The 21,046-nt window shown below is 44.6% G+C and overlaps 1 protein-coding gene across 3 annotated transcripts in view; it reads right to left on the minus strand.

Annotated features, from left to right (window-relative positions):
• The window catches only part of CEP112 (centrosomal protein 112), a 2,313,552-nt gene that overhangs the window by 2,174,500 nt on the left and 118,006 nt on the right, over positions 1 to 21,046 (minus strand). For all 3 annotated transcript variants that reach the window (XM_078654309.1, XM_078654310.1, XM_078654308.1), the window contains exon 4: positions 16,572 to 16,744. In XM_078654309.1, coding sequence (XP_078510435.1) covers positions 16,572 to 16,744 — 173 coding nt within the window. The remainder of the gene's footprint in view (positions 1 to 16,571; positions 16,745 to 21,046) is intronic.

The following is a 21,046-nucleotide window of genomic DNA, read 5'->3' on the forward strand; positions in this document are numbered from 1 at the left end:
ATTGGTGTTTGTTTCTAAATACACCACTCAGTCCAAAGCAATCAAACAAATAATAAATAGGAGATGGGAACTTCTATCAACGGAACCAGACTTCAACAATTTATTTAAAGATCTGCCTGTACATGCCTACACCAGAGGGAAGAACCTCAGGCAACTTTTGAAACGAACCAACGTCAAACCCAAAATAATTACACATTGGGGAACCATGTGATGCCAGAATTGTATACATTGTAATAACGTCATGCCAGGTGATGCATTTGCCCATCCAACTACAGGAAAACAGATCAAACTACAACACACGAGCGATTGCAACACACAGAATGCTGTTTATGGAATAAAATGTCCTTGTGGCCAGATGTATGTGGGCAAAACGGAACGCAAGATTAAAATAAGAATTTCTGAACATAAGAGCAGGATTCGAAATCAAGCAATGTCATCACCTCTAGCTACTCATTGGAATGAAATTAAACACACTATTTCACAGTTACGATTTTTCATCATTGAAAAAGTTAACATTCAATCAGGGATTGATAATCATCAAAAATTGTTACAACGTGAAACATACTGGATAAAAATGTTAAATACCATGGTTCCCATAGGTCTCAACGATAGGTTTGATTTATCGTGTTATCTGTAGGCAGACACATTAGTCTCCGATTAGGTTGCAGGAATAAGAGTTTCAATTATCATTTCATAAACCATCAGGTCTATAATGTATAGTTTTGCATTATGAACATTAATATGTCAACACATAAATTGGTATGATGCTGGGAATATAATGAACCTTGTTCATGATGCTGATTGCTGATGCACATTAATCAGAAATATCATTTAAGTTGTATCACACCTGTTACACATGATTGACATGTAGGTATAAACATTACATGTTGCATTACCCTGTACATCACATATATGCCAGCAGTTCATTACTGGGACCTCCATAGCGCGTTTTTGCACTATCGTCATTCCCTCTTGTTGAGGGCTCCGTAGTAGTCGCATCAGGGGTAGAGTGGCATGTCCACTTTCCAGGATATGGAAAATTTATATTGGCAATTCCCGAGATGCTATCACCTTTTTACGGTAGTGTAACATGACCGAGTCATCGCAGTAGATGTAGCGGCACCTGGAGCATTTTTTTTACATGGTTCTCATTTTATCACACAATTGAGGTACATCATGTTAATCATAATAGTAATGTATCTTCATTGTCATTTGTATCTTTCTTGCCATTCAGCTCGTAATTCTTAACATATTTCAAGATGGTGGACATAGTATGAACGGAAGTTAAAGAGTCTTTTTTTGTTTAGTCCGTTGTCTATTGTTTACGTAAGTCACGTAGATCACGTTCTGGCTAATGGCGGCTTGTTTCGGCTTCGTTTATGTGAACGCTGTGAATTATTTGTGGAATATTTACTTCTCAAAACAGGTATGATAGGGTCCTTAGTACCGGGCCATTTTGGATTTTTATATCGCGAACCTTCAAGCAAGCAATTTACATATTTGTTTTTTGGGGTTTTGTGCATTTTAGGTTATCCACGAACATAGACCTCGTAAGGTATGTGGCTTATCTGGCAATTTGTTACTTTTAGCGAGCTTGTTGACGAACACACTGTATAGTAATTTTGGCATTTGTTTCCACACAGAGTGACAGTTTCGCGTACATTTGAACAGGTATGTCGTGATTCTTCAGTGAGATATCTCACTTCCATCTGTTTGGTTTGAGTAAGATTTCGGTATTGATTAAGGTATGCATTTAATTTTTTACAGCTTTATAGCTGCTTACACTGCGGATATTTTGGTAAGCCGGCAGCAATATATATCACTATATATATATATATGATCATGATAATTGAGATTTCTTCGTGCTTTCATACGTGGTATTTCATTTTAGCAATCTCTTGATTCCTTGTTTCCTTAGATTTCAGAGTGACATATCACTTCACACAGGTATGTCTATTGGAAATAGCTGGCACTAACAACTGATACATTCATTATAAACACAATAACACAGACAACCATGTGCACCTTAAAACATATCTCATTTGTATATTATTTTTTTCAGATTGGCCACTGAAGAAGGTACCAGACTGGTACCGAAATGCATTGGGCATGAACTGTAAATGTGATGAATTGATGTGGATTCCCATAACTGTCATAAAATATACAAAATGTACAATGATCATCATATTATGCAATGATTTGTGATTGATCAGCAAGGAAAAACTCAAATGTATTTTTTTTGATTGTCTTGATACACAGATAATGACGAACTAAAGATTACAAATTGAAAATTTGTGGTGAATTTTTTTGAATAAATTGGTTTAGGTGTTTATCACCGTGCGAACAGTGCGCGACTGCACAAGTATCATACTTGTTCTAACTGCAATTAAGTCTTTAAGGATTGACAACCCTGTTCAGCCGCTGCACCAATGTTTTAAACATTTTATAATTGGCATAAGAAATAAAAGAGGAGTGCTCCCCAAAAACTCATTACCCTGATCTTGCCCCCAGGCTTCTTGCTGGCTATGCAGAGGTCTATGAGGAGGGGAGACTTCTAACTACCCTCAAAGAAGCCTTGCTGGTGACCTTGTTGAAACCAGATAAGTCTGCCAAACGGTGCGAATCCTGTAGACCTCTCTCAATCATTAATATAGAAGCCAAGACCCTGGCAAAGATGATAGCCAACAGGTTTCACTCGCTGGTCCCTCTCCTGGTCTTACCAGACCAGTCGGGATTTCTTTCTGCACGCTCTACGACACATAACCTGCGCACCGTGTTCGCCACAATGCATTATTTTGATCCAGATTTTCCAGCAGTGGTGGTGCTGCGTGATGCCGCAAAAGCTTTGGAAAAGCTTTCGATTCCCTCCAATGGGATTTCATGTTCACGGTTTTAACTAGAATGGGCCTTCCCCCGTTTATTCTTTAATGGATTCAAAGTGCTATACACGGAACCGGTTGCTCGTGTACGGGTCAATGGATTGGTGTCTTTGGCGTTTCCCATAGAGAGAGGCATGCGGCTGGGATGTCCCCTGTCGCCGATGCTTTTTTCGCTGGTGCCTCTGGCCTGTAAACTTCGACAGAGGCATGCAGCAGCCGCACTACGCTTTCGGCAGAGACCACTTGTGGTCTCCTTGTATGCCGACGACATGCTATTATACGTTTGTGATCCTGCCACTTTCTTGCCACAATTGCTCCAGGAGTATGTTAAATTGGAGCGGTATTCGGGCCTCGGGTTTAACTGGGCAAAGTCAGTGGTGTTCCTGCTGACGGTTGATATGAGGGAGGTGGAGCTGGATTTTCCACTAATGTGGACTCATGATCCTGTGGGATATCTGGGGTATGGCTGCACAGAGATCCGGATAGCAGTTTAAAAAAATGTCATTCCTACCTAAGCTGCTCTATTTTTTTGTTAATATCCCAATCAAGTTGAATATCGCGCTCCACTCAGCAATACTCACATTTGTGTGGGGCGGAAAGAAGCCCAGATGCAGTTGGGATGTCCTGGTGCAGCCATTTGACCGGGGTGGGTTTGAGGCTCCTGGCCTCCGACTATACTATTTGTGCGCGCAGGTGCAGTTTGCGCACTACTGGCACTTTCTGCAACGGTTTCAACCTCATATTGCTATTGAATCAGACGCTGTCCTTCCAATGCCCCTGCAGGCAGCGAATCTTTCCTGGGGGTTCTGGAGGCCCTAGGGCTGAAATTAACCCAGTGCAATGCACTGCATGGGCTCGGAAAACGCTGGCTAAAAGGGCGCAGCTCCCGTATAAGCAGGGTTGGTTCAGGTCATTGCAAGATGTATAGGGGGGTAAAAATCGTGGATTCATGTTGAGTTTTACGTATGTCAGAGTCCGGCAAGCTGTTAGAACCATTTACCCGAACTATCCAGATGAACCTACGACTCTGCTGGCACTGCAGGAAATGCTGGCAGGGGAGGAGCGCAAAAGGCCTAATTACCAAACTATATAACGCCTCCCTGCGAGAGCGGGAATTGGGGGAACACCCCTCGTATCTTGGATGGCAAGCTGCGCTGGGGTCCGTCTCCACACCGGATCTTTGGAAGGAGTACTACGAGTTAACAGGTCGCCTCACGGTGAATTGTAATCTTCGCATTCTCCAATTTAAATACCTACACCAGCTATAATATACCCCTCTACAACTCTGTAGGTATAGTTTGCGCAAGTCTGCTAGCTGTGTGAGGTGAAGGCAGGCTGACACTGACTTCCTGCATGTGGCATGGATGTGTGCAGGTATATTTGCATTTTGGTCCAAGATGGTGAGTGTGCTCACTGATATCGTGCTGGAACCGGTGCATTGCACTCTGGAAATTTGCCTCCTTGGATATGTGAAAATCCTTAAGCCCTGCAATAGACGCATTGTTACAGTTTCCACTATGTTTGCCAAAAGGACTGTCGCGCAGTGTTGGGGAGCAAAATCCACTCCAACTGTGAAAAAATGGATCCATGATTTACTTTACTGTAGAGATCAGCTGAGGGTCTATGCGGAAGAATTACCCGAAGCTTCACGCCCCAAGGATTTCTGGGTCCCTCTTACTATTTACTTGCTGACCCACCCAGATTTGATATTACCTGTATTATATATACCTCTTTAATGTCTGTGTGATAGTTGCTTTACTACGAGAGTCCTACCATTGACTATGTTTATGCTACTCCACTCATGTTTGCCCATGATGTACAAGATTTCTCAAAATGTACAATGTATTGTCATCTGCTCTGCTGGTTGGTGAGAGGGGGGGTTTGTTCATTACTGGATATTGCTATTTGACTCACATTTATCTGTTTGTCACCATGCTTGTTGAAACTAATTTAAAAAAAATATATTAACTTGTTTGACGCAACAAAGCTAGAAAGTGTTTCCTATTTTTATCGGAGGCATACTTTAGACTCTGGAGTAAAAGTTGCTGCAATTACTTGTATACTTTTCTGAATTTAGAGCCGCTGTTTCAACTGCACCACCACCCCTTGGGTTCCTCACACCACTGGCGTGCCTTTTAACAGTGCTCAAACACCTCTTGCTCACAGCTGCCGCCCGCTCGTCTCCTCGAGTGCGTACTAGTAATTAGTCAGCCGCCATGCGCGAGGGGTGTGCACCAAATAAGACTCTCCAAAGCAGACCCCTCCCACCTCCCCGACATGCAAGTCATATGCCAGCACACTAGGTTGCTCCTCTATGCGAGACATACTGGGGGCAGGGGCGGATTGGCAAGGCGGGCATTCGGGCATGGGCCGAAGGGCCGGTCCCTCAGTGCCCTCTGTGGGCCGTTTTTTTCTCCCCTGTCCCAGTCCACAGAGAGTGGATTAGGAAAAGGGGAGAAAAAAAACGGCCCACAGAGTGCACGGAGACAGACAGAAAATGAAAGCAGCCTCGCTGTGCGGCCGGACAGCGATTGTCAGCTGTGTGGCCTCTCCTTCACCCCTGCAATGCCAAGCAATCAAGCTGAGGCTGGGCTGGGGAGGGGTGATTGTTTGCAAGAATCGGCCTCCCTGGGGGCCAGGTGTTTCTCAGGCCTTTGAGCCATTTTCACCTCGCCCCCCCTGGGGCCCATGCAGCCCAGAAGCGGTGTTAGTCTTAACACCTCGCTCACATCCCATCTCATTCAGGGCATAGTGGGCGAGGAAGAATGGGTCTTGCTGTGGGGGCCAGGTGATGTTTGGAATTTTTATTTTTTATTTATTTATTTATGCGATTTTATATAGCGCAGACTTTACCCAAAGGTGTCAGAGCGCTTCACACTAGGAACAGCAATAATACATGAGGAGAAAAATTACAAGTGGACAAATTACAAAAGCAAACGTTAAGTTACATGAATCAAAAGTGACAATAGTGAGCAACCAAAATACATGAGGTAGCAATCGGTACATTACAGGAGGAAAAAGTGATATGTGTGCAGGTTACAAAAGCGTACAAAGTACAAGTAGAGGTATAATACTGCAATAAATGGCAGACACTCCAGCACAAGAACAAACGTTACGTAGGCAATGGTGGCACTTGTGCAAGTATCTAAAGCAAACAAAAGTGAGAGGTAGCATACAGTGTGATACCAGAGAAAAGTGACTTGTGCAAGTTACAAAAGGGTACCATACACAGGTACAAGGGTAATACTACAGTAAATGTTAAACACTCAAACTGCCAGAACACACTGGGAAGGCACTTCCCATGCTCCAGCTTCACCTCAGCCTTCCCCCTGGCTACCTTGGATGACCCAGAAAGCTGTGTTTTGTGCTCCCCTGCCAGGACATTTTCCCGAGGCCTGGAGGGCTGATTAATTTACTAATTGCAGGGGCCTTACCTCTGTTCATGTGCTCCTGAGCTGAAGGTCTGGGGAGGGCTAAGTAGGTTAGTAATAGCAGGGGCTTTGCTGCTTTTCAGGTGCTCCTGTGCTGGAGGGCTGGAATAATTCTGTGACAGAAAGGGGCCTTGCTATTTTTTTTAGTTGCTCAGCATGTAGGCCATTGTCACCTTGGCCCTGTGTCCTGTGCAAGAACACTATCCTCCCACTTTCATTCCTTGTCTGTGCAAATGGTGTTTCATGAAAGGGCACGCCCCTTGAATGTGGGCCACGCCCCTTAAATATGGGCCACGCCTCTTGAATGTGGACCACTTTTTTCATCAGTGCCCGGGCCGAATTGTGATCCCAATCCGACCCTGACTGGGGGTGTAGAGAGGCACCTGAGGAAATGAGCCAGCGGCAGCTGTGTGCAAGCGCTGCTCAGGTGTTTTTAGAAGGCACATTATAGGTGTGATGTTTTCCAGTTAAAATGAATGAAATCTGGTATGCACGTAGGTTAAAAAGTGTGACGCCCTACGCCCGCACATGGACACTTAAAGCACTCGTGTGGAACACATTGTGCCCTACGAGTGCAGTCACAGGGGGAGGAGGAGGCATCCGAGGGAATCAGCATGTGGCAGCTGTGTGCAAGCGCTACTCAATCAGTGTCCTAAAACAAAATAGTGCTCAGTTACTAGATAAAGCAGACCGTGTAGCAAGCCACGTAAAAGATCCAATCCTTATGGGCGGCAACAAATGGAAACAAGGCGGGACTAACTACCCTATTTGCCAATCAGAAGCCAGTATTTAAGAAGAGTAATGACACAAAGCCAATGACAAATATGGGCAGAGAGTGGATGAGGCTTCCACAGCATACCTTACTACAGCATGCCATGTTATCCGTTCTTCATCTCACCATTTACAAACATTAAGATGGGCTTCATCTCACCATTTACAAACTCTACGGTATTTACAAATACTGATTAGGTATTAAAAAAAGGTTACACAGAAATATTGTGAAATCAATATTTTCCTGATTCCGTAAGTATTAACTTACATTACATGCAAAAGAGAGCAATATGTATTGAAGTGGATGAAGGGGAAATTACAAACAGAAGTGGACATTATATGCTGAAGGAGATACTACACTGACATTTGTATAGAATTGTGTAACTGGGCAAATCACGCCAGCTTTCTAAAACTGCAAAATATACGTCAAGTCAAAAAAAGCTTTATTCGGCTATACAGCCATAAAAGCACATACGAATATAGCAATACATTATTATACACCTTATAGTACACGAAAATTTGCACAGTTAAAAATAATTCAAAAGATCATTAAAATAGGGGTGCTATAATGCAAATTTACACATTATTTTCTGCCTCAACTACTACTCATCATCCTGTTGCATAACAGCCTTAGATTTTACTCACTAGCTGGTAGTCTATGGGCACATTTATTTTTAAAAAGACATTAAAAAGGAATTACAATAAATACATAGTAAAAACAAAATTAAATACTCATGAAGAATAAGTTTCAGGGATTTTTCCTTGTTTGGGAGAATGTGCAAACTTAGCTTAGCAGTATAATAAATGGGGACACAATGTGCAGAATTAGCTTAAAATCATTATTAGTGGGGGAGCACAGTTAGGTTGTTACCAAACTCGGTTTTCTTTATAATGCTCCTGCGTATACACCACATCGTCGATAAGAACCTAGAGGTAGCAAACACATATAAGGGGTCCGTTTCATATTTTAGTAACCTAAAGGCCTCAGTGTGGTGTCTAATTCCCACTTTTCTGCAAAGCTGGAGGACCCACTTGGACCTTGGCCTACTATAGGCAGGACAGAAGAGAAGAATGTGAAGTTCTGTTTCTTCGGTCGAGGTACACCAGGGGCAGTCTAGTTTAGTGGCTCCCTGCCATTTATTAGTAAGTCCTCGAAGCAGGAGCACCCCATGCCTAAATTGAAAATACAATTTCTTTGCAGTGAGAGGCTGGATACTATCCAGGACCAGCTCTAGGTTGTACTGCTGTTTGACTTCCAGAAACCTGGAGGTCAGACTGTATGAGTTAATACACTGTGATAGTTGGGTAAATTTATATTCTTTATAGGCAGAGAATAGGGACTTTTGGGGAATGTAGGGACAGGTCTCTTCTGGTGGCAGCCACATGTTCGTCCTCCCCATTGCTTGCCATGTGTTCCTAATGTGGGACAACCAAGGTATGTTCCCTGCTCCCAAGATGGTCATAACGTCCTTTAATTCCTCCCTATAATTTACCAACTCAGGCGTGCTCCAGAGACGGCGCCAAAACAGAAGTGGACGGGAGGCAATTAAGTCAGCAATGGAGCCAATACCCAAGTCCATCCTTAGTGGTGTCATAGGAGTACTCTTGGGAAGACACAACAGCTGCCTGAGGCAGGTGTTCTCAGTTAAGGATAGGAAATTAATTGGGCAGTGTCCCCAGAGCTCCGCTCCATATAATGACGCAGCCCTTGCCTGTACTTTGTATATTTCTGCCGGTCCCACTTCTGTGTGTAGCTTTTGTATACTTTTAAGATTCCCCTATGGACTGTGTTAATTGTAAATTAGCTTTCATACTTGGTTCCCTCAGTCCATCTTATCGTTAAGTGTAAGACCCAAATAGTCGAAGATGGACACCCTCTCTAGGGTCATACCTTCCATTTGGGAGTGGGGGCAGTTGATAGTGTTTGCACGGAAGACCATATATTTTGTTTTTGGGAGATTTATCTCCAGATCCCTCTTCCTGCAAAATGAGCAGAACTCTTCCAGAACCCGCTGCATACCTATAGGGGACTTGGACAGATGCAGCGTATCGTCCGCAAACATTAAAGCTGGTATCTTGCGGTTTGCTAACCTCGGTAAATCTATGTCTTTTACAGCCAGTAGAGTTTCAATAAGACCATTTAAAAAGAGGGAAAACAGGGTCAGGGCTAGAACACATCCCTGTCTCTCACCCCTTTCTCTACAGGGAAGGGAACTGTCAATTCCCCTTTCTTACCGTATCTTATTCTCGCATACGTATCATGGTTTAAGCGCTTAAACTGATGCCATAAGTGGGCTGGTACTCCCATTTCATGGAGTAGGCCCCATAGTTGATCCCGCTGCACCATGTCGAATGGGGTTTTGAGATCCAAGAAGGTTAGGTAGAGACTGCCACCATCCAAGATTACGGTTTTCCAATAGATCAATTGCAATTTGAAAATCTGATCAAAGGTTGAGGTTTTAATCCTAAAGCCACCTCGTAAAGGCGTTAGTACATTCTTTTCCTCCATGCATGATTGCAATCGACCAAGGAGAACCCGGGCAAATATCTTTTGAGTAACGTCAATGAGACTTATTGGACGATAATTTGCCGGGTTAAGCGGGGAGTCTTTTTTGTAAATAGGAATGATTTCTGCCCCTGCCCAAGTCGGGGGCATTGCCATACCTTGAAGGACGGCATTAAACAGCATCCATAGATAGGGTGTCCACACTGCTTGTTTGTTTCTGAAAAGGTCGCCAGGAATTCTGTACAGCCCCGGTGCCTTGGCTGGAAGCAATTTACCCAGTGCCGCAGTGACCCCTTTTTTGTTGTACAGGGTGGGGCAGTGCTATTTGGGAGGGTTTCATGTATTACTATTTCACTGGGAACGACAGCACCATCTACGGTCCTTGTGTATAGAGTTTTAAAGTGGGATCTCCAAACTTCTTCCCTCAAGTTTGGCTCGATTGCAGAGTTGCCTTCGGATTTTCCAGTTTTCACTAGATTCCAAAAGCCTCTCATGTCCCGATTATCTAGGGCTTTTCTAATTGCTTCCCATTTATCTATCTCCCAAGTTGCTTTCGCTTCAGCTAGGGTTTTTTTGTGGTGTGAAACAGCGTAATGCCCACTGCACACAACACAAAGAATAAAGCAAATTGGTGTCCCGGTGGACACTTCAGCATTCAGATAATAGCTGTCAGACAAGAACCAAAATAACTTTAGAAGTATAAAGCCTTCATTTAATTCTCTTGGAGAGCCAGCCGACACGTGTTTCGTCGCAAAGGAATGTCAATACCGCGACTCCTCAGGGCTGGAAAAGATACAAGGAAATGGCAATGGAATATACAACAAAGGGAAAAATGCAAAAGGTTACATGTTCGCAGTGCGACATCGTTTCAATGGTGCCAACAACACCATGCACACCGTGAACGTGTACTAGGGCCATGGAGTGTGGAAACAAAAAGGTGGACCTGATCATTTAAGAGAAAACAGAAGGTGGTAGGGAAAACACTGTGCTAAGGTGCTTGAGATAATCACGCCTGCAAAGAAGAGGGATACTGTGCAAATGACGAGGAAATCATCAGAAAGAGTGTTTCATAGAAGAGATTCTAAGAGGGCCTATAGATGGAGGCAGGTCTACTTAGTGAAGAAGAATTTTTCTACTTAAAAGTTTTTAGACCTGCATACCCATGGTTGTACACACTGCCTAAGGTGCATTAACATCTGCCCTTTCCCCCGGGTAGGCCGATCATATCAGGCATGGGTGGACCCACGGAGAGACTTGCAGAATACGTGGATCTCTTCCTGGGCCCCCTGGTTCGTAACCTTCCGTCATACATTCAAGATACGAAGCACATACTTAGCACACTTTCTGACCTACAATGGCAAACAGGGACCATTCTAGCCACATTGGATGTTGTAGCACTATATACCAGCATCAATCCCGAACTAGGCATGCGTCTGATCACCAAAATCCTACATAATAGACCGGCCACCATGTGGCATCACACGAATATGCTGCTAGCAATGATGGAAGTTATCCTGAACAGTAACTATTTCATGTTTGACAACACATGGTATAAGCAGACAAAGGGAGTCGCCATGGGTTCAAAATTCTCACCATCATTCGCGAATCTTTTTATGGGCGCATTGGAAGCTGATTTGATTTGGGGACCCAAGGGTGCTCTCTTTGTGGACTCTATAATTTTTTGGGGCAGGTATATTGACGATTGCATTCTCCTCTGGTCTGGCACCCAGGAACTTTTGCAGGATTTTTTCAACCACCTTAATACCAACACATGGGAAATGAAATTCACCAAGGAGGCTAGTACCACTAGGATAGAATTTATAGACTTCGAAATCTACGTAAAAGATGGGACTTTACAAACCACCTTAATACCAACACATGGGAAAGAAATTCACCATGGAGGCTAGTACCACTAGGATAGAATTTATAGACTTCGAAATCTACGTAAAAGATGGGACTTTACAAAGTAGACTTTTCAGGAAAAACACAGCTTGCAATGCAGTCTTACACGCCTCCAGCTCACACCCTCCACATCAGATAGAGCCCATACCATATGGCGAATTTCTGTGAGTAAGAAGAAATTGTAGCGAAGAGTCAGAATTTACTAGAGGCTTGCAAGAGATGAAGGACAGATTCTCAAGGAGAGGCTACTTGGATAACACACTACAAAAGGCTACCCGTAGACTTAAAAAAGTCAGGAGGTCAGACACACTCAAATCACATGTCAAAATACAACAGGAAGACAAAACAGTGCGGATGATTACTGACTTTAACAGTCTACATCATTCCATCCGTAAGAGCTTCATTAGACATTGGGGCATCTTACGAGCAGACAAGAGCATTCAAGAATACATTACAGAACACCCACAGATCACGTACGGGAGGGGGAGAACCTTGAGAAATAGACTCAGCCCCACCATTCCACACGGTGCCACGACCACTACCTGGCTTACACCAGGTAGGGGTCGTGGCACACAACTTGGGTTTCTACAAATGTGGTTTCTGCTCTATGTGCAGATGGGCTAAACATAGCACCAAACAATTCTATAGTGCCAAGGGGGACCTATACGTGATTAGAACTGACATTAACTGCACAACACGATTTGTAGTCTACATTATAGAATGCATTTGTGGCAAGTTCTACGTGGGTAGCACAATCCGGTTAATCAAGGATAGGATAGCGGAACACATGGGGGCCATCCATAAACAAGACCCCAAACATCCTGTTGCTTTGCATGCGGCTTCATGCCACGAACAGAATATGGATAAAAGGTTCGTTTTCTTTGGAATTGACACCGCACCACCTAATGTACGGGGTGGCAACAGGGAACTTAGGCTTAGACGTCTAGAAGCCATGTGGATAATGCGTCTCCGTACGGTGGAACAGGGTCTCAATTTTGATCAGGACCTTCAGTATTTTTTGGGAGATTAGACCCAGTATTAACTATGCACGGATCTCCCTCTCCTGTGTTTTCCAACAACCAGTGTCCACGTCAGAGATAATTCAGGCATTAGGGATGTGCGCTTACACAAACGCATATCACTTGCATGAGTGTGTTATCAGTTAAGACATTATTTTTCCTGAGATATAGGTAATGTCCAGTGTTTAATGCTTGTTTTCTGTATTACAATTTCTATGAACTTCACGAATTGTATCATTTCCCTACAATATACTTGGTGTTTAGAGCCTGAACAGTCGTTTGTATTGGGCTTCACAATTACTGATAGATTTGTTTAATGCATATCCTCGATATTACATGCTGGTTCCGCAAAAGGATCAATAGACACTTCCCTTTTATGCTCAACTTATGATTTTACTATCAATATGAGGATGTCCCCTATTCAGTTACCATGCTTTCTGGCCACATGGCAGTTGTTTCAAAGTTTGCTCAACGTTATGATCACTAACTACTGTTACGAGGATGCCTATTATTCTAGTCATCGTATCTCCTGGCGACATAACTATTGACTGCATAATTGTTTGTTGTACTCATGGTTATCCAAAGAATGTACCGCAAGTTTATGTTATATGTCTTAACATGCTACTATGAATCATAATATGGGTTTGCGACATTCACTGTTCTATACAATCTTATGAACGTTATTTCTTCACATCTTTTCATGCTTCTGTCCTCAATTCTGCATTTAATTCCTTTTCAAACACGCGTACGAGAGAAAGGTTCAGGTTAGTTTTACGTCCTCCATGATCGAGGACGTGTTCCACTAGCTGTATACACAGGCCGCGGAGTTTACCGTAACTTCACGCTGACATTGAGCATAGGCGCTCTAGTCTTTTCTTCCCCTTGCTCTTTCACATACTGGCAGCACTACTTAAGCGCTTCCGGGTCATGAGTCACGTGTCCACACTCGGAACACGGCTACCCGCAGGACGAACAAGACCACACACTCTTCAGACCTAGTAAGTTTCACCTACCACCACGATGCACTAGATGTAATTTTCATACGATCGAAATTGACACGGTCCTCTCTCTGATTTTATCGTAGGGATTTCGAGGATTGAGAGTTTACTCACTCTCCCCACATTTCGGTTCCAACCTGCGGGACTTCCTCTACCACAAGCTTACTGACTGGTAATTTCCTCAATTTTAATCACCTCTGTCACTCTCTCTAACGAGTGGGGGGCTGCATATCTGGTTCAATTTTCCTAAGAACCATGGCTTTGTCCTTTTTTAACTCCACAGCGTTGTATTTATACTGAAGGGCTACCTGGACCCCTGCGCTGATTCTGTCTACACAGATTGAGACTACCAGAAACTCTTACCCAGGTTTCTCCTTTTGGTGAGATTTCACTCACCCATTTACCTCCCTTTGCCCTCCCTGTTACACTTTTTTGTTTTCATTTCACTTACTAATCCCCCTCATCATCTACCACCCCTCCCACTTTTTGTCGATTTTGGATTCTTTTGAAACAGACGGGAGTGTCCCAACCACAGTCCACGGACACCCACCTTGGTCCCGAGCCCAGCAGGGTCGGAAGTATCACGGGCTAAGCGGTGAGCGCCTTTTTCCTTCCCTCCTTTCCTCGTTCTGGCTCGATACTTTTTATCCTTTTACCTTCTCTTTCTGATCCTTGTCCCGTTTTCCTCTCTATTTCCCTTTTCAATTTTTAGACCTCATTATCTTGTTTTTTAAACCATACAGGTATGACGTGTATTTTTCTTTTTCCACTCTGACAAATACCTGGAATATGTAGCACTAGCATGTTTTTGAATTTCAGTTCACGCCACACAGTGCATGGATTATGGACTGTTACATGTTGTCTGCACGAGACCATGGTTACCATCATGTTTAATCTCTTCTATGAAACACGCTTTCTGACGATTTCCTAGTCATTTGCACAGTATCCCTCTTCTTTGCAGGCGTGATTATCACAAGCACCTTAGCACAGTGTTTTCCCTACCACCTTCTGTTTGCTCTTAAATGATCAGGTCCACCTTTTTGTTTCCACACTCCATGGCCCTAGTACACGTACACGGTGTGCATGGTGTTGTTGGCACCATTGAAACGATGTCGCACTGCGAACATGTAACCTTTTGCATTTTTACCTTTGTAGTATATTGCATTGCCATTTCCTTGTATCTTTTACAGCCCTGAGGAGTCGCGGAATTGACATTCCTTTGCGACGTAACACGTGTCGGCTGGCTCTCCAAGAGAATAATTCTAAAGTCATTGTGGTTCTTGTCTGACAGCTATTATCTGAATGCTGAAGTGTCCACCGGGACACTAATTTGCTTTATTCTTTGTGTTGTGTGCAGTGGGCATTACGCGGTTTCATTTCCTCGTGTGTTGTTTATACGACATACAGTTTTTTGGGGGGTTATAGGGCTTATCCCCTCGCCCAGTTGCACCACTATCCAACAACTGTTCACCAATACTTTTGCGCTAAATATAGAGCAGAGCGCCCAGTTTCCCCTTGAATCTAAAAACCCTGACACAAGTAATTTTTTTTTGTGGTGTGCCCTGTTTACTTTAATACATTGGTTGTCATTTATTTTGATCCCCAGTAGTAGAGCGCCTTTGGCATCTCTACACATTTTATTATACCAGGGGTGTTTGGGTTTAGAGTCAGAACTATTGCTATATTCATTATTGTAAAAGTGTTCAGCACATTTTAAAAACATTTCCTGGTGATTCTTACTAAGTAGCGGCAGGAAATCTAAACCTTGACTATTTTCATATGCTCGAAATGCAGTTTCTAAAAAAAGGGGTGATTTGTTTGTACAGGGTAGCCACTTTTTCCGGCGACTGTACAAATGTTCCCGCGCGCACTCTTCTACCGCCTCCTATTACAGTTAGATTTGGCACTGATTGTGGAGATATGCCCTGTTGAGCCTTAAACTGGGGGGAAATCAATTCAAGCACCAACGGATTATGGTCACTTTCACACCTAGATTTGACCGAAAAGTCTGTAGTTTTGTGCCATAATTCTACATCTACCAAGATATAGTCAATTATAGAGACCTGCCCTATCTTGTTAAAAGTAGGATTGCCCGGACTATCAAAATATATGTGAAATATAATACAATTGCAAATTTTGAAATTTATTTGTATAATTCAAATGTGTAAAATCCCCACTCCATGCATATGGTAAACATCTCCTAACTACCGCCCCTTTACCTACTTTGCTTCCTAGCTAGGTTAGTGCAATATGAATATCAATACATCCTGACGGGGACATTACGAGCTGAATCTCACTTTACAAGCTCAACAGACAGTGCGTACTAAGAAGAACATCATGCGCTGATAGAGAGATTACAGGCTGGATTGGGCGTTATCTAATGAAAGGGGACATTACATGATGTGTGGGACCTTGCATACTGAAAAAGATATTGTACGCTCAAGGGGAAATGTTGCAATGAAGGGGATCCATTTTCTGAGCTAATGAGTTAAGTAGCTGATATATGTACCAGTGAATCAATTTACGTAAGACCCTGATTGAAAAATTCACACTTAAATATATTTATAGAGGAGGAATCACCACAAAGTTCCTCTTGAGAAGGTTTGACTATGTTAATTAGCTTGCCTGGTGAGTAAGAAAAGCACACAGATACACTGCTGGCAGACATTTTTTATCAGCTGTCTTTCTGTTCTACAGCACACGATTCCAAACACAACAACAACAACATAATACAATATATGCAAGACATGGGTTACTTGTTGTTAATATTAGAAATAAAGTTCATAAGTAGTTGTACACACCTCAATTTGCACCCCCCACCCATCTGACCCACGATTTGCCCTATCTAAAGCTACTTTAGGAGGGCATGTTACAAGAAAGAAAAATAAACACAAAAGTGCAGCTATTTTTATTTATTACAGTTAACAATGCTAAAATGATAAAAATACTAATTGTACATAATATGCAATTGAAGTGCTTTAATGGGCAAATCGTACATTTTACCAGTACCCCGCTGGATTGCAAATGTCAAAGGGCATGATGAAAGTATGTTGTTAAATTCCTACCTCCGTGATCGAATGGGTGAAGAAGCAAAGGCAGGGTCATCTTTGAGAGTTCGCCTCCAGGACTCGTCTGCTTTCTGTACTTGGGATCCCAATTCACTCATTACCCAATCTGGTACTTCTTCCTGGCTACTACTCCGTGCTCTCACTGAATTTGGTTCATCAAAATAGATGGACTATGGTAAAAAAAAAATACAATATATAGTCAATTACCAGGGCACGAGCATGTCAAATATTCTTAAAGTATGATTACCCAAACATATAAGACAAGTGAAATGAATGCTAGGCAAGACTGGCAAAAATAAGAAAATAATCTTATATTTAATGCCTATTTTATCTAGAGGCTTAAAAACAAAATTTGTGAATCAGGCCATTTAAGACTAAGGATTAAGGTTAGAACTGAGGTCCCAATAGAAAATGGGAACTATAAATTGACTACCTATTTTAGCAAAATTATTTGGAAACCATGGGCCCGATACACAAATGGACATACATGTAGTAAAGTTAAGGGTGTGCAGGCTCTACACTTGTGGTAGAGTTTCTGTACTTGTGGCGGGATGTTCATGCTCGGAGCTAAAATCCCCTTATGTGAAACTGGAGAGATTGTGCCGTACTGAAACTCCACACTCGTAATGTGACTACATGTATGTGTCTTTATGAATTGGGACCCATATCTTTAGTGTATTAAACATAACTGTGCCTTTTTCTGACAATTTTGCAGACATCATGTTCTGTAGCTGGATCGAACTAATTGGTAATAGGAAAAACATCTATTACCCCAAATAGCATACTCCCGTCTGCCCAAAGGAGCTAGGTTCTCCACCAACGCCCTTGAAAATTACCCAAAACTTAGGAGTCAAGATCAACGATAAACTGACCCCGATTCCATAGTTAAATGCAGTATTCCTTTCAGGGTTCCATCAGCTCCACAGTAAAAAAACATTTGCTTAATTTATTCTCTTTTTTACAAAAGGTCACAGTTATAAATGCCTTTGTGTTCTCTCAAGTGACTACTACAAAGTAGGTTGCTTAGAACTGCAATTGGTGTAAAATATGGCTACTAGGATATAATTAATCAGAGCTTTAAAAAAAAAAAAAATACATATTTTATTGAGTGAGAACAACACAGTACATTATTAAGCATTACACCATACATTTCCATATCTAGGCGACACACGCCCCAGCCCGTAAGTAGAAAACAACCAGGATATATCTGCCAGTAACAGCCACTGGGACATCCTGTGATGCAGGTGAAACATTGTTCATTCGAATAGTACTGTGTCCTTGGTCTTTGAAGCCATCATTTTTCAGGGCACAGAGAATAAAAAAAACATATACAAAACCAAGAACCTCCCAGCCCCCCCCCCCCCCCCTCGGCTCAGTAACCCAGACAGTATATAGCATTGTGCATCTTTGACCTCAGCATAACCTCTCTGGTGTCAACTACATAACTATATTTCACCCTCGGTCGAAACCACAGCCACCCAGCGCTGCCTGTCATATATGCTCTTATTAAAACAGACTTCCATCGCATAGGACTCCTGTAAGGAAGCACTTCATAGGTGCAGGGCTCTGCATTCCAGAGACCACTGCCGCAGCCCTATAACTAGCACAGATGGGCGCATAGCCGGTATAGATATATTCTAGGCCACCAGGGAGCTGAATCTATTGAGCCACTCACAAATAGTAACCCCCTCTCCCCTCCCCCCCTCCCCCAACGTGCGCAACATTCCACTGGGTTCAAGTCACAGAATAACTTAGGGTCATAAGGCAAGAATAGCAAACCAGCACATAGATAGATCCACAGAACTGCATTCACCCCGAGACCCCACCTACCCCCGGCCACCCCCTCCCGCCTGTTCCAAACCCCTGCATGTAGGTCCCTTCGGTCAACCCCCAGGGAGACCAGTAGGCGCAGCCGGAGCATCCAACCACAATCCCCTATAATCAGCCCACCTCTTCCATATTTTATAATGTTTACGTGGGCATCCACGGGCCAGGAAAATGGGTTGCTCCAGCATCATATTAAAGCTGAGGCCATTTTTCCAGGCCGATAGTGGTGGAGCCTGGGCGTCCCTCCATCTCCTCGCAATATCGCGCTACGCCAAGGTAAGCCCTAGGAGCAACAAATGGCACTTGTAGGCATTGCCCCCGACCCCCTCCATAACATGTAAGAGAGCAAGCTGGGGCGTACGCGGGAACGCCCACCTCAGGACCTCCGCCAGGCAAGAGAACACCCCCCGCCAGAATCGGTCTAACACAGAGCAGGACCACACCGTATGTAAGAACATGCCTTACTCCCGACCACACCGAAGGCATTCCGGGGAGGCCACCATACCTGCCCGCCACAGCCGGACCCTCGTAAAATAGACCCGATGTAAGTATTTAAACTGAATAAGTGAGAGACGCATGGCTATTGCAGCCCCCCGCGGAGCAGCCAGAGCCTCTCTCCAGTCTTCCTCTTCTAAAGTGCCTACGTTCTCCTCCTACGTCTTTCTCAACCCGTCCAAGGTCGGCGCACTGTGAGTGACAAGTGATTGATAGATCTTTGAGATCTTCTTGGTCTCCAGATCTCCCATGAAGACCTTGGCCTCCAGGGGGCTAAACTCCGGAAGTGTGGTAGTACCCTCCAGACAGGGGGACAACGCATGACGGAGCTGTAGGTAGCAGAATCAATCAATCAATCAATCAAAGACATTTATAGAGTGCACTACTCACCCGTAGGGTCTCAAGGCGCTAGGGGGGGGGGGCCGCTACTGCTCGAACAGCCAGGTCTTGAGCTTCTTCCTGAAGGAGAGGTGGTCTTGGGTCAGGCGCAGGTCGGTCGGGAGGGAGTTCCAGGTCTTGGCGGCCAGGTAGGAGAAGGACCTTCCTCCTGTTGTCGCTCTTCGGATGCGGGGGACGGCGGCGAGGGCGTGGCTGGTTGATCGGAGGTGGCGCTTGGGAGCGTAGAAGTTGATTCGGTTGTTGAGGTAGCTCGGGCCTTGATCGCGTAGGGCTTTGTGTGCGTGGGTGAGGAGACGGAAGGTTATTCTTTTGTTGACGGGGAGCCAGTGCAGGTCTCTCAGATGTCCGGAGATGTGGCTGTTTCGTGGGATGTCGAGGATGAGTCTGGCTGAGGCTAAGAACTGAGTCCTAGGCATGCCTAACTCCCTCTGGAGCTCCATGAAGGACTTAAGAGTCCCATGACTGACCACATCACCCAGGGTCGAGACCCCTATGGCATCCCATCCCTTAAAGCCCTGCAGGGCCGCCAGCCCTGGCAGGCGCCCATTGTGCCACAGCGGGGTCTCCCTCGTAAGGGTATTCCACCACCCCATACGCTTCAACGATTGTCTCCAAATGCGGAAGATCAGCCGTGTAGCCGGCGGTAACTCTTTTAGCAGAGGCGCCGAGTAGAGCGTGGTATGTAGGGTATGCGGATCCATCAGGTGGCGCTCCAGCGAGTACGCCGGGTCCCCTCTGTCCCCATACCACCAGTCATTCAGCACAAGGAGGTGGGAAGCATGGTAGTAGGACAGGATATCGGAAGTCGCCAGCCCTCCGCAATAAGTGGAGAGAAAGCATTTGCGTATTGCCACACATACCACTCCACCCCCCCAAAGGACCCGCCCCAGCGCAGAATTCACCTGCTGAAACCATTTAGGCACAATCGGATATGGGTGGTTCTGTAGCTGATACAGCATCCGGGGAAGTGTGACCATCTTAAAAATCGCCGATCGGCCATAGATGGTAAGGGGCATGCGCGACCAGAGCTTCATATCAGCCTGAGCTCGTTCCCACACCGGCGCCAGATTCCTCTCCCATGCAACCTTCGGCTTGTCCGAGAGGAACACCCCCAGATACTTAAGACCTCCATCGGCCAGCTGCAGCGCAGAGGCCCAGGACCCCACCATCCCGGGGTCTCCCAGTATCCATAGAGTGGACTTCCGGGGGTTCATATACAGTCCGGAGGATTCCCCGAAGATGCGCATAATCTCCAGGATCCTCGGACCCGACTTGTCCAGCTCAGTTAAAAAGAAGAGGACATCATCGGCGTATAGCGCGATCCTGTCGGAAATACCAGGTGCCCAATCCAGCCCCTTCAGTTGCGCATCCATTCGCACCCAGGCCGCCAGCGGCTCCATCGATAAAGCAAATAAATATAACGACAGAGAGCAGCCCTGTCTGGTTCCGCGCCTCACCGAGAAGCTAGGTGATGTAGCCCCGGCCACTCTGTCCGATGCCGTCAGATCGGTATATAAAAGCAGGATATACGACAGGAACCGGGGGCCAATATTGAGTCTGCGCGGTAGGGCGAACAGGTAGACCCAGCTGAGGGAGTCGAACGCCCGGTCCATGTCCGCGAGTAGGAAACCTGCAGGGACTCCAAACCTCCTGACCGTCGCCAGTGCCACATGCGCCCTCCGAATATTATGCCGTGTCGCCCGTTGGGGCATGAAGCCCGCCTGATCCGGGTGCACTAACTCTGATATATG

The sequence above is a fragment of the Lissotriton helveticus genome, chromosome 7, assembly GCF_964261635.1.
Source record: "Lissotriton helveticus chromosome 7, aLisHel1.1, whole genome shotgun sequence".
Taxonomy (NCBI): Eukaryota; Metazoa; Chordata; class Amphibia; order Caudata; family Salamandridae; genus Lissotriton; species Lissotriton helveticus.